The following is a 15135-nucleotide window of genomic DNA, read 5'->3' as shown; positions in this document are numbered from 1 at the left end:
GGGAAACAAAGATTTGATTCATTTAAGAGGTTGAATCCACAACATTATCGCACAGAAGTGTAGCGGGCCGTCGTGAGGGCTGCTTTAAAGTCCCAGAGTCTCGTCTTCAATTAGCACCAGCAGTCAGAAGGAATTTGCCGTATTTTACGTTAAGCATGCGGCGAGCTCTGATTGCTCAAGTACACCGAGATGCGATTATGCTGATGCTGTTCATCAGGACAATGTTTTCCTTAATCATTTGCATAAATACGGCCTTTGCATTGGGACATTTTAATGACAATTACCCCTAAATTCTCATTTGCATAATGCATTTAGTTTTTAAGTTTATGCGATTCTCAGTAATTATTTATTTACTGATTACTTTTTATAGTACTACTGGAGTATTAGGTTTACATCAGCATAAATGAAGATCGTAAAACAAATATAACTATGGTGTATACAATACTTAACGATTTAAGTGTCATTTTCTTCGCATTGCGGTAATGACTTGGGGGTTGGGTTTATAATGGCTCTTATAAAAGAGATCTTGGAATTTTTAGTGTAAAGAAGCTAAACATGAGGAAATACATGTTATTGTCCAACATTAATTTTATTTCAATTAATATTCCTCTCTCTAGACGATGCTAAGACCCATGCTAGGAGTGGCCATGTTTCTGTGTTTCTGGGTAGCCTACTGGACGACCAGCACTGGCACACCGTTCTGATCGAGCGATTTAACAAACAACTTAACTTCACAGTAGACAAACTAACCAGACGAGTAAGGACAGGTGGCCTCGACGATTCGCTGGAGGTCGATTACGAGGTGAGAATGTTTTTGTTTACTTTTATAATGTATTGCATTACTGTATAATGTAATGTGGCGGGAATTCAAAATATGTATTCGGAGTGCCATGTGTGTGGCTCCTAATGTTAAAATAGGTGTCCGGTGCGTCATGTGAACCTATGTGCATCACGTGTCATGTCGAAATACGTGCCTGCTGCACACGTGTTGAACGGATTTATGAATAAGTAGATGCTCACGTTCACGAAATACTCGCAAGACACTAACTTAACACTAAACTCTGATTCCACATGAGTATCTGGCAAACCCCAGCGTCTCTTTTATCATAAACCCCTTCGTAGCGTCTGAAGCAGGAACGTATTTTGACATGACGCGTGATGCATAAGTTCACATGACGCGCCGAACATATACTGTATTTTTGACGTGACGAGCCACCCATGATGGGGTAAATGCATGTTTGACGGGCTTGGCATCGTGTGCCCTCGATAAAGAAGTCATTGGCCGCCATTTGTCTTGTCTACCTGTAACATGTTGGTTTAAAGATTGGTAGCATTGCAGAATCAACTCATTTTAAAAAACTTAGATGCAAAGCATATCGCTGTGTTTTAAAACCTTTCCCATGCTGTTCTGTCCCATTCATTTCACAAAGCTCAGCTTCGGAGGCATCCCTCTACCTGGAAAGCCAGGCACGTTTTTAAGGAAGAACTTCCATGGATGTATGGAAAACCTTTATTACAATGGAGTCAACATCATTGACTTGGCCAAGCGACGCAAACCTCAAATCTACAGTGTGGTGAGAATATTTATCTTATGGTTATTTTTGATGCTTTAGTTGTTGCAGGCATATAAACTGCAAAAAATTACTTTCTTAGTATTTTTGTCTTGTTTTTGTCTTGTTTTTAATAGAAATGTTTTAATTAAGATGCTTTTTCTTGATAAGCAAAATGACCTAAAAAAAGTATAGTTTTTAGAGAAAAAAATAATAATATAAGTGAATTTGTGTTTAAAACAAGCAAAAATATCTGCCAAAAATACTAAGTAAAAAAGTAATTTTTTGCAGTGTATGATGAAAAAAAGACCAATTTTAAATCTTAACCTTTCCGCACTGCAAGAAATGGCTTTCTTACTTAGTATTTTTGTCTTGTTTTCAGTAAAAAATCTAAAAATTCTTAATTAAGTTGTATTTTCTTGATGAGCAAAATGACCTAAGAAAATAAGTCTAGTTTTTAGACAAAATTTTTTTAAATTTAAGCAAATTTGTGCTTAAAACAAGCAAAAAAAAAATCTGCCAATGGAATAAGAAAAAAATTCTTGAATTAAGTGTTTATGAAAAAACTAATATTTCAAGAATATTTTAATTATTCCATTGTCAGATTTTTTGCTTGTTTAAAGCACTAATTTAGTTAAAGTTTATATTTTATGTCTAAAAACTAGACTTATCTTAGGTCATTTTGCTCATAAGATAATCTTGATTTAAGAATTTTTTGATATTTCTACTGTAAAAAAGACAAAATACTAAGTAAGAAAGTCATTTTTTGCAGTGTATGATGGAAAATATACCAATTTCACATCTTAACCTTTCCGCACTGTAAGAAATGACTTTGTTACTTAGTATTTTTGTCTTGTTTTCAGTAAGAATTTCTAAACATTCTTAAATTAAGATGTATTTTCTTAATGAGCTAAACGACCCAAGAAAATAAGTCTAGTTCTTAGACAAAAAATATAAAATTTAAGTAAATTTGTGCTTAAAACAAGCAAAAAAAATCTGACAATGGAATAAGAAAAATGTATTGAATTAAGTGTTTATGAAAAAAGTAAACTTATTTCAAGAATTTATTTCTTATTCCTTTGACAGTTTTGCTTGTTTTAAGCACTAATTTTACGGAGCCCCTAAGGGAACACGGAGCAAAAATTAAACAAAGTTTAGTTTCTTGTGCGCACGTGAAACTATCCCGTGCTCACATGAAACTATCATGTGCGCACATGAAATTACCGCGTTTAGTTTCGGGTTAGCACATGAAACTTTCGCTTTCACGTGAGCGCGATAGTTTCACGTGAGCAAGCAAAACTAAACGTAAAAAAAAAATTCTGCACATGAAGGTTTTGCGTGAGCACATGAAAGTTTCACGAGAGCACATGAAACTAAACTTTAGATTTTTTTTACTCCAATGTCACCTTAGGGGATTGGTACTAATTTACTTTTTTGTCAAAAACTAGACTTATTTTCCAAGGTCATTTTGCTCATAAAGAAAATACATCTTAATTTAAGATTTTTTTTATATTTTTACTAAAAACAGGACAAAAATTCTAAGTAAGAAAGTCACTGTTTGCACAAGCATTGTTAGTTCCTTGTGCTTTTTAAGAAATGCATTTTAGCTCAGTTCTCCGCATGAGAAAAAACAAAGCACAGCGGTTTTCTTTTGGTGGGGGAGTTCATCGTCGATAAAATATGACACGAGGGAGCTTTTTGCAAGAGTGAATTGTGGTTTTGTCCACATTATTCCAACAAAGCAGAGAACCTGATCATTAAAATATCTTTTACAAGGTGAGCAGTCCGTTTTCTAGGACTTGGATTACGCCTCATTAGTGATTTGCTGACGAATGCCTCGTAAAAGGATTCGCTACCGCGCGAAGGGTCTGGGGACCAAATTACAGTCATTTCGAAATGAAAGAGATTTTAATGAGAGAGATGGGTCTGAAACTCAAATCGGCTCCTACCTGACATCTTGTAGGAGGTATTTTAACATTCAAAAATCAAAATATTGCTTTGTTTAAAGTCCATTTAAACAGTATTAGTGCAGAAGCAGCAATGTGATATGAGACACCAATGTTCGGGAAAAAAAAGTCCTAGTGCATTTTGCATTTTAGACCAATGAGTTTTCATTGTGGCCCGGGCAATCCAACTTTTTCATCCACTGTCAGTTTTTGTTTATAATTGTTATTTGCAATAAGACCAATATGATGTTCTTAGTACAAACCTTATAGTTCGACTTTATTGTATTGCATTTTCAAAGTTCACTGTCTTGGGTAATGACAATCATTTCTAAATAAAGCATTCTTACGGTCTCATTGTTACCGTCCATTCCCAGCCGCGATGATGTTTAATGGCTTGTCATCGTGTGTCGTATCATTGCAGTCGACTACACCAAAGCGCAGCTAATCACTTCCGCCATTAATCCGGCCCACATGCTGGATATAGCGTCTTTTAATGGACAAGAAAGGAGTTTGGCGAGAGAGCGCTCTACTAATAACGAAGAGGCCCAAATTCCACTTAGTCCCGCCACCCTCTGAGAATTTCACAGCGGACATCGCCTCATGCTCTCTCTCCCTCAATTATGCAGTAGTTTTTCGGCGAGGTGAATGCGGGGGCTCCTAAGGGGCCTTTGGGGCTCAATTAGGTCTAGGCAATGAGGCATTGTGTCTCTGGTGTAACTAGCGGCATCATAGTGAGTCAGATATGCAATGTGGCATATGCCGCATCTGGCATTACCGGGGTCAAGAAGTCTACGATGTTTTTATGTCTGTGAGATTGCACGAAATGAATCTTAATAGGTTTGTTTTAACCAGGATCAGAGATTTAGTGTAAGATATGTTCATGTCCACGGTTTGACCGGTTTCGGGTTCCCTACTTTAATTTTCCGAGACAATTTTTCAATAGATAGATTAACCACTCAGAAAAGGAGTCACGACTGTATTTAGCCGCAATATGTGGTGTCTATACTTTCTCCCAGATGGGGCCAAGGGTCTCACTGCAAGCTTTGTAGGTGTGCAAATATCTGTGGAGCTACTCTTTCCTACAAGCTCTCCAATGCCACCTCACCTTAAACCCTAAACGTGTTTTTGTCCTCCAGTGGTCTTCGTGCGGCGGTCCGACAGTCTGGAGTCGGTTAGATGGAGACCACGCAAGAGCACAGATCAATGAACTAACTGTCCACTATACAGTCCGGCACTATCGGACTATAGGTCTAAATGCTGAACGCTATCCTGTTTCCATTGAAGACCTTACAATTGATTTTTTGTGTTTGTATATTGTTTTAGTCTGCTTACCTGTGGGCAAAACCTGTCAAATGCATTAAAGTTTCCCTGGATTTAGATTGGGTGGGGTTAAAAACGTAGAGACCTTTTTTTAAAAAAAAAATTGTTCTTAACCCAAAAGATTTATATTATATTGCATTGTGTAACATCCACGCCAACTTCAATTTTCAATTTCAGGGAAATGTGACCTTTACCTGCTCAGAGCCACAGCTGGTTTCCGCCACCTTCCTGAGCTCCAGCAGCAGTTTCCTGTCACTTCCCGTGGACGGTGTGACGGACGGAACTGCGGAAGAGTTGTCCGTGACGTTCCAGTTCCGGACGTGGAACAGGGAGGGGATGTTACTGTCGACCTGGTTAAGGAGAGAAACCGAGAGGCTCTTGTTGATTCTTGTTAATGGGCAACTGAGACTTACGCACCACAGATCGGCACTGCAAAGCTCGGACATAGTCATTGGTAAGATGTGTTTGTCTGTTTATGTGGGTCTAGGTAGGTTTTGCTGATCTCGTAGGAAAAAGATTACAAGAGCCTGATACTCCATCTTTACTCTTATCAGATTCAATCTTATGCTACAGCTGTGTTCAACTTTGTTGCATTGTGTCGGTAAAGGTTGCCACTGTTTTCCAAGATTGTGAAATATACATTTTCCAGATGGCGAAATAAGTCCCTTTCAAGTAAGATTATATTGTCTGAAAATATAATTTTTTTATGTAAATTCATCATTTATTTATAAGGTTATTATTAAATACTCTACAATGCAATGTAAGGAGGCCTTTTGTCTACTCTACAGTAAATCTAATGAGCTCATATTTGTAAAACGGTGAATATGGAAGGAATGTTATGCACTTCTCCAAACAGCCTGTGAACAAAATTCACACATTCCCCACAATAAAACATTCACTGAATATTTAAACAGGATTTTTAGTTGTAAAACACTCCCTGGCAGGTGCACCGGCAAGTTGACGGCATTTCGGATGCGGTTGCCTGGCAGGTTGCCATCGCCGACGCCAAACCGAATCCGCACGTCTCTCTCTCGGGGGGAATGGAGGCTTCTCCGGCGGGTTGACATATGCAGATTAACTCGTCGAGCTCCAACGCGCAAACCCCAGATCTGCCAATCACCTGCCGTGATTAATGCACAGGCTCTGAGATGTAACACACTTCTGTGTCTGCCTCCGACAGGTCAGGCTCTGAGTGACGGCCAATGGCACGCGGTGTCCATTAGCGTGGGTGGACTGCAGGTGTCTCTCTCTGTGGACGATGAGGCGGCGTCCACCATGCAGCTGAAAGAGAGCGCGCAGCCCGGGAAGAGCGTGTTAATTGGAGGTGGGTGATCGTTTTATAATTAAATGCGTTGGTTGGAAATGAGGCAGTGACAGAAGGTGATGAGCGTCATTTATGTAAGACTGAATTGTGGGGGCTGTTAATCACCACATCCACTGTATTGGTTCTTAATTAAGCTTTTGTAATCACAGTCATTGTTTTATACTATAGGATGTGTAGCAAATATAATAAAGTGTTGTTATGTTCCTACTCAAAGAGTTTTTACAGAGATTTAGTGATACGTACAGGAGTTATCAAATGAATCCACCTATGTACTTTTGTGCTTTGTTGTAGTTTCCTTGAGAGCGATATAAAGATACTTAAATGAGTTTCAAATTGTGTTAGTCACGTACACAACCATACACAATACAATATGTGAGGAAAAAGATTATTTGTTGACCTAGATGGAAATCATGTTCATTTTTTTACCCCACAATCGTATCGAAATTTAAAATTATATAAATGTATGGCTAATGATTTGCTAAATTTATATAAATATAAAACCTAAATGCAAAATCTATACAACTAAGCACACGTCCATCTCTCCATTCACTCCTTAAAATCTTTGCATTGTGCATTATAACACCGGACTTTTTGCAGCAATGTGTCTAAAACGGCTGAATATAGCATCTATGTACATATATTTCTACGGTCCGATTGAGTGAAAACGGACTTAGCCAATATATGTGTCTAAAACTGCCGAATGTAGCATCTATGTACATATATATCTATGGTCTGAGCTGGTGCCATTGAGGGAAACCGGATTTAGCAGCTATATGTCTAAAACAGCTGAATGTAGCATCTATGTACATATATTTCTATGGTCCAAGCTGGTGCGATTGAGTGAAACCGGACTTAGCAGCTATATGTGTCTAAAACTGTCGAATGTAGCATCTATGTACATATATATCTATGGTCTGAGCTGGTGCCATTGAGGGAAACCGGATTTAGCAGCTATACGGCTAAAACCGCTGAATGTAACATCTATGTACATATATATATCTATAGTCTGAGCTGGTGCGATTGAGTGAAACTGGATTTAGCAGCTATATGTGTCTAAAACTGTTGAATGTTGAATCTATGGTCATACATATATATATAGTCTGAGCTGGTGCGATTGAGTAAAGCCGGATTTAGCAGCTATATGTGTCTAAAACTGCAGAATGTAGCATCTATGTACATATATATCTATAGTCTGAGCTGGTGCGATTGAGTGTAACCGGATTTATCAGCTATGTGTGTCTAAAACTGCACAATGTAGCATCTATGTACATATATATCTATGGTCCAGGCTGGTGCGATTGAGTGAAACCGGACTAAGCAGCTGTGTCTAAAGCTGTCGATTGTTGCATCTATGTACATATTGGTCTGAGCTGGTGCGATTGAGTGAAACTGGATTTAGCAGCTATATGTGTCTAAAGCTGCCGAATGTTGCATCTATGTACATATATTTCCATGGTCTGAGCTGGTGCGATTGAGTGAAACTGGATTTAGCAGCTATATGTGTCTAAAGCTGCAGAATGTTGCATCTATGTACATATATTTTTATGGTCTGAGCTGGTGCGATTGAGTGAAACCAGATTTAGCAGCTATATGTGTCTAAAACGGCTGAATGTTGCATCTATGTGAAATCTGTTGAATGTAGCCTTTACATACATATCTATGGTTTAATCTTGCATGATTGAGTGAAACTGGACTTACCAGCTATATGTGTCTAAAACTGCCAAATGTAGCATTTATGTAATATATCTATGGTCCGGGCTGGTACGATTGAGTGAAACTGGACTCAGCAGCTATTTGTGTCTAAAACTGCCAAATGTAGCATCTATGTACATGTATATGTAAGGTCCGAGCTGGTATGATTGAGTGAAACCGGACTTAGCAATTATATGTGTCTCAAACTGCTGAATGTAGCAACTATGTACATATATGTCTATGGTCCGAGCTAGTGTGATTGAGTGAAACCGGACTTAGCAGCTATATGTGTCTAAAATTGCTGAATGTAGCATCTATGTACATATTTTTATATGGTCTGAGCTCGTGCGATTGAGTGAAACTGGACTAAGCAGCTATATGTGTCTAAAACGGCTGAATGTTCCGTCTTTGCTAAATCTGTTGAATGTAGCCTCTATGTACATATATTTATATATGGTTTAAGCTGGTACAATTGTGTGAAACTGGACTTAGTAGTTATATGTGTCTCAAACTGCTGAATGTAGCATCTATGTACATATACATCTATGGTATGAGCTGGCACGATTGAGAGAAACTGGACTTAGCAGCTATATGTGTCTAAAACTGCCGCATGTAGCATCTATGTACATATATATCTATGGTCCGAGCTAGTGTGATTGCGTGAAACCGGACTTAGCAGCTATATGTGTCTAAAATTGCTGAATGTAGCATCTATGTACATATTTGTCTATGTTCTGAGCTCGTGCGATTGAGTGAAACTGGACTAAGCAGCTATATGTGTCTAAAACGGCTGAATGTTGCGTATTTGCTAAATCTGTTGAATGTAGCCTCTATGTACATATACATCTATGGTTTAAGCTGGTGCAATTGTGTGAAACTGGACTTAGCAGCTATATGTGTCTAAAACTGCCGCATGTAGCATCTATGTACATACACATCTATGGTCTGAGCTGGTACGATTGAGAGAAACTGGACTTTGCAGCTATATGTGTCTCAAACTGCCGAATGTAGCATCTATGTACATATATATCTATGGTCCTGTCTTCTGCGATTAAGTAGAGGCAGGGACTAATTGGCATATTCATATTTATGGTCGGGGCTGTAGCAATTGTATAGAGGCAGGGACTAATTTGAGGCGGAGAAAATATGGGAGGGTCTTATTTATAATAAAGTTAAAGTCTAAAATAGGCTTTGTTTTTTAATGATGTACTCATTCTCAAGCAGTGGTTGCCTTAATTATTGCTTAATCAGTGACAAAGCAGATGGCAGCCAGGTGTGTTCTGCATCTACATTTGCCTTTTTTTTATAAAACATTTCCAACGTCAGCTTATCTTGACTGATATAGCACTTATTATGACAGATGGAGATTATATAGCCAAAACATAATCGCTGAGAAAATAAATACACCTGATATATAGCCAAAATATTATCAGTGAGAAGATAAATATACCTTCAAATCCTTGCTCTTTACATTGTGGTTTTCGGTTTAATGAATAAATGTATACAAAAACTTTTATACAAATGTAACTGTATTTAAATAAATGTGTTTAACAGGTTGCCCACCAACGTTAGCCAATCAGGGATGTCGGAATCCAACAGTGACCTATCAAGGCTGCATACGTTCTATTGTCGTGAACAACCATCCTATCAACTTGTACCTGGTACAGCAAGGCCTGCTGGGAAACTACAGCAAGATCCAGTTTGACATCTGCGGCATTCGCGACCGGTGTGTATCCATTCTTTTTGATATGCTAATGATGACCGCGTTTTTAAATAAATGATTCCAGTTCGCCCATTTTGAGATAATGAGACAACAAACAAGCACAGTTTCATAACACGGGCGAGCGCCATGTTAAAATCCACAGCGGTGATTTGCAAGCTAATTGGCATTCACCTTTTCTGCATGAAACTTCAAATGTGGAAAAATGTTTCACACCTTGCCCAGGAGGGCTGGAAGATGTTGTGATGTTTCTGTGAATAACAAACAAACCACATACAGCTAAAGTTTGTTTAACGCTGGTATAATTTGGGCAAGCGAGCGCAAAAGCCGTGGGCAAAGTTTTAAAGAGCAACTAACAAGGACGTAACCTTTGCAGCACATTTGTTCACTGTTTAAAAGAGTGCAATAAATTAGAAGTGATTTGCAAATTGGAATAAGTGAGATCACACTTTTTGTTGGTAATTAAAGTACATTTTTGCTTTTGACATTTGTATTTGCGTATGTGTGTGCACTGCATGGCTCGCTCTTGATACTGTATGTGTTCTTGTGCATCACCCTTTGTTTTTGCCACGAACGATGTAATGACATATTTGAATGGATAGAGGGAATGAGCAGATGAGACAGTTTCTCCATTATCTCTCCATCCCTTGGCAGCCTGGCCTGTTTTTCACAGTCTGCTTTATGGCACATGTGCACACGAGTGGGAGATAAACAGGGTGGATGAAAACAGGTTAGAATTACAGTGCAAGAGAAAAAAGAAAGCTGGTTAGACAAAGAAAGGGATGCGAAGAAGAGGGGGAGAAGAAACAGAGAAAGAAAGAAAAAGAATTAACAAAATAAGAAAATAAGAACAAAAGAACAAATGAGTTGAAGAAAGAGAGAGAAAAGAAAAGAAAAGAATGAACAAAAGAAAAAAGAATGAGAGAAAAAAGCAAACAAAAATAAAATGAAGTGAAAAAAGATAGAAGATAAGAAAGAAAGACAAAGAATGAATAAAAAGAAAGGAAGAGTGAAAGAACGAAATAACAAATTAGTGAGGGAAATATAGAATAAGAGAAAGAAAAAGAATGAACAAAAGAAAAAGAATGAGAGAACAAACAAACAAGTGAAAAATGAAAGAAAGAAAAAAAGATGATAAACAGAAAAAGGGTTAAGAGACAGAAAAAATAAAGAAAGAAATAAAGAATGAAAGAAACAAAGGCTAATACAGAAAGAAAGGTTAAGAGACAGAAAAAATAAAGAATCAAAGAAAGAAAAGATAATAAACAGAAAGAAAGGTTGAGAGACAGAAAAAAGACAGAAAAAAGACAGAAAGAATGAAAGAAACAGAATGAAAAAAGGGAAGCGAGAAAGAACAAATGAGTGAAAGAAAGGAGGAGAGAAAGAAACATAATGAAAGCAAAAGAAAAAGACAGGAAGAATCAAAGAACAAACGGGTGATAAAAGAAGGATTGAAAGAATAAATGAGTGAAAGAAAGCAAGAAACGATGAGAGAAGAAACATAATGAACAAGCAAGACAGGAAGATTCACAGAACAAACAAGTGATAAAAGAAATAACGAAAGAACAAATGAGTGGAAGAAAAAGATAGGATAAGAGAAAGAAAAAGAATGAACAAAAGAAAAGAACGAGAGAACACACAAACAAAAAAAGCAAAAGAGGTTAAGAGACAGAAAAGAAAGCAATAAAGAATGAAAGAAAGAAAGAAAGAAAGAAAGAAAGAAAGAAAGAAAGAATAATAAACAGAAAGAAAGGCTGAGAGACAGAAAAGAGAAAGAAAACGAAAGAATGAAAAAAAGAAAAACCAAGTGATAAAAGAAATAATGAAAGACCAAATCAGTGAAAGAAAGAAAGAAAGAAAGAAAAAGAAAGGAGGAATCAAAAAACAAACTAAGTGATAAAAGAAAGAATGAAAGAACAAATGAGTGAAAGAAAGAAAGAAAGAAAGAAAGAAAGATAGAAAGAAAGAATGGGAAACAGTAAGAAAGGTTGAGAGAAAGAAGGAAATAAGGAAAGAAAAAAGGAAGGAAGGAAAAAAGAAAGAAAAAGATAGGAAAAATCAAAGAACAAATGAGTGATAAAAGAAAGAAAGAAAGAAAGAATGAAAGACCAAATCAGTGAAAGAAAGAAAGAAAGAAAGAAAGAAAGAAAAAGAAAGGAAGGAAAAAGGAATGAAAGAACAAATGGGTGAAAGAAAGTAGAAAAGAAAGAAAAAGAAAGGAGGAATCAAAAAACAAACGAGTGATAAAAGAAAGAATGAAAGAACAAATGAGTGAAAGAAAGAACGAAAGAATGGGAAACAGCAAGAAAGGTTGAGAGAAAGAAGGAAATAAACAAAGAAAAAAGGAAGGAAGGGAAGAAAGAAAAATATAGGAAAAATCAAAGAACAAACAAGTGATAAAAGAAAGAAAGAAAGAAAGAATGAAAGACCAAATCAGCGAAAGAAAGAAAGAAAGAAAGAAAGAAAAAGAAAGGAAGGAAAAAGGAATGAAAGAACAAATGGGTGAAAAAAAGTAGAAAAGAAAGAAAAAGAAAGGAGGAATCAATAAACAAACGAGTGATAAAAGAAAGAATGAAAGAACAAATGAGTGAAAGAAAGAAAGAAAGAAAGAAAGAAAGAAAGAAAGAAAGAAAGAATGGGAAACAGTAAGAAAGGTTGAGAGAAAGAAGGAAATAAAGAAAGAAAAAAGGAAGGAAGGAAAGAAAGAAAAATATAGGAAAAATCAAAGAACAAACGAGTGATAAAAGAAAGAAAGAAAGAAAGAAAGAAAGAAAGAAAGAAAGAAAGAAAGAACAAATCAGGGAAAGAAAGAAAAAGGGAAGAAAGAGAAACAGTAAGAAAGGGTGAGGGAAAGAAGGAAATAAAGAAAGAAAGAAGGAAGGAATACAAGCAAATGAAATAAAATATGCAGACAAAAGAAAGAGCAAACAAAAAAGAATAAACAAAAGAAACTAAAAAAGCTTAAATAAAATTAAAAATAAACAAACAATAAATAAAAGAGAAAAACAAATAAACTAAAACAAGCAAAAATGACACGGAGCTATAATCAGATTAGAGTAAGAGCATTAAACAAATAAACAGAAAGACTGTTGAGGTAAAAGTCAAGTAAAACAGCCTTGTGTGGATGAGAGAGTTAACGACATAGAAGAGGAGAGAGAGAGAGAGAGAGAGAGAGAGAGAGAGAGAGGCAGGCAGTGAGAGAGATTGTAAATTTTATCTCCGTCAGTCCCGTCTCTGCAGATCTTTCTGGCAGCGTGCGGCGCATTCCTCACAGGGCAAATTCTCATGCCTGGCACCCGGGCAGATGACTGCTGGCAGAGCCGGCGTGTGGATGAATTGTGATTGTAGCTGTGCCAACGTGCTGTGAACGCTCCAGGGGGAAAAGTCATTTCCAGGCGCATCTCCACAACCCTCTCGGTCTGATGCCTGCTTGTCAAACAGTATTTCAGACGCTCTTTTGACCAGAACCAAACCAACCTTAACTTAATTGTACAGACGGGACCATTACCGAAACCCCTATACCGTATTTAACAGTACAGTGTGATGTCACCCAAGGGTTTCTTCCTACCTGTGTCGAAATGAAATTTAGCCATGGCTAACTAGTCATTTTTGATTGGTTGATAAGCAGCGTCTTAAGTTAAAGCATGATGGTTACTTTCTATTCGCAGCTATGTAGTGACGTTTATTCCGATTGGTCTTTTAGCAGAGCTCGGGGTCGAGGCACTTTAATGGTACAAAACACTGTCATTATGACTATCAATCTGAGGCAAAAACGTGTTAAAAAACGATTTGGGCGCGAAATGAGCCTGCGATCCGTCACGGTGTCATTAGTGAGCCACATGAGGCTCGCAAGGCACGGGTTGAGCACCAAAGCTGTAAAATGCGGGCTTCTGTTTTCGGTTCAATAAAGCTTATCAACCGCCGTAAATGAAGACAGCCGATGCCTTTCGTGTATTTTGGCTGTCCTCTAGAACAAGTCCTCGCTCTAGTGACCTTTGATCGCCGTCCTAAATCATTCCTGGAGACCTAGCCTTACCTATCTTCCTCGCTTCATATCTGGTGGGGATCTCGCTATTGTTCTGTCTGCTCGTCTCTTTATCGCATTGTCTAACCTATAGCTGAGCCCCAAGTCCCTGTGCTCACCAGCTGACTGCGGTTTGATACGTCCAGGAAGATCGATGGAGATTTGGACAGCGGCCACTAGGCCAAGGCGCCACTTCTCCCGCCAACAATCCTCCTCCCGTTGCCCTGGATAGCGCCTGTGGGTGTGAACCCATTTGTGGATGGATCCAAACATATGAGTCATTTTTACCCACAATGCCCTGCTGCTCAGAATTAAGCATGCCCTGAAATGAGAAGGAGAAAGTGAATGTTTAATCACACACCGCTCTCTGGTTGAATGAAGATTTGCGATATCGCACCACCAGCTTCTTAGATTATGTACCTCTTAACCTTTTTCCAAAATAATGCCCTCTAGTGCTTAACGTTGCAGAAATGACACAATTAAAGAAGTATTCAAACGTTTTTTGGGGGGTGGGGCTGTTTCATTCGATTTAGTGTCGACCTTCGTCGGATTTCAGACACGCTTGCAATCCTGGGGTTCACGATGCGAGGCGACTGTCATTCCCCTACTCGTTTTTCTCATCTCACGCTACGTGAAGATGAGTTATTTGTCGTGACGGCGTCTGACAGCTGTGTTTTCTACTTCTCATTATCCTGATCTTTTGTTCGCCCTCTTTTCTAAATAAATCAAGGTTGCATCACGCATCGTAAACTTCCTCCAAGTTCGTTTTTGTACAGCATATGACAAGTCGTTTTAATGATTACATTTTCTCTAGTGACAGGCACTATTTCAACATTAACGCACCTTTCCGATTCGACAACGTTTCGAGGTTGTCATTTTACAGCTAAATGCATACCCAGATGGTTTTAGCAAGGGAGCCCACCGTGTTGCGGTTTCAATTAGCATTTTTACATGCAGGTATTTAGCATATGCCTCGCATTAAATAGTTTCTTATTTTCGAAAGCATCCGTGCATGTGTTTCTGGAAAAAGAAAATCATCTGTGGTTCCCTTTTGAAGTCATTTGTTTGCCGCTAAGGATTCATTAAACTTTTTTACGTGTTTACCTGACGATGAGAGAGATTAAACAATAAATACCCCATTTGTTATGAGAAATTGAATTTGTAGACGGTTAATAACCTCAACGGCGCATACACAAAGTCGTCAATCATTTCAACAGTCACTGTACCTGCTTGACAAAAAGCTAGATGTTTGGAAGAAATAGAGAAAGAGTTTTCGGTTCCGGTCTTCATCACAATCTCAATCTTTCAGTAGCGTTCTCATCCTTGAGTGCGTATTCAGCCCGTCGCAGAATTGATGCATCCTTCTTCGTGAGCTTTCAGACTCACCCATCTATTTCCTAATAGTCACTTGTGCTTATTGATTGATGCCACGTCCTTACTTCACATTCCCCCCTGAGCACAGAACGGATTACGGCTTGATATTGTACCGTATGTCGCTGTGTGCCATTTTACGTGATTTGTGTAATTCTGTAATTTATTTGCCTCCGTCTCTGTAAGTA

The 15135-nt window shown here is 38.0% G+C and overlaps 1 protein-coding gene across 2 annotated transcripts in view; it reads left to right on the top strand.

Annotated features, from left to right (window-relative positions):
- cntnap5b (contactin associated protein family member 5b) overlaps nt 1-15135 on the top strand; it is a 70829-nt gene that overhangs the window by 36562 nt on the left and 19132 nt on the right. For both annotated transcript variants that reach the window (XM_065244624.2, XM_065244623.2), the window contains exons 6-10: nt 618-802; nt 1431-1574; nt 4994-5270; nt 5997-6140; nt 9387-9558. In XM_065244624.2, the coding sequence (XP_065100696.1) occupies nt 618-802; nt 1431-1574; nt 4994-5270; nt 5997-6140; nt 9387-9558 (922 nt within the window). The remainder of the gene's footprint in view (nt 1-617; nt 803-1430; nt 1575-4993; nt 5271-5996; nt 6141-9386; nt 9559-15135) is intronic.

This window comes from Paramisgurnus dabryanus, chromosome 24, assembly GCF_030506205.2.
Source record: "Paramisgurnus dabryanus chromosome 24, PD_genome_1.1, whole genome shotgun sequence".
Lineage (NCBI taxonomy): Eukaryota > Metazoa > Chordata > Actinopteri > Cypriniformes > Cobitidae > Paramisgurnus > Paramisgurnus dabryanus.
This window is presented reverse-complemented; position numbering and strand designations above follow the sequence as displayed.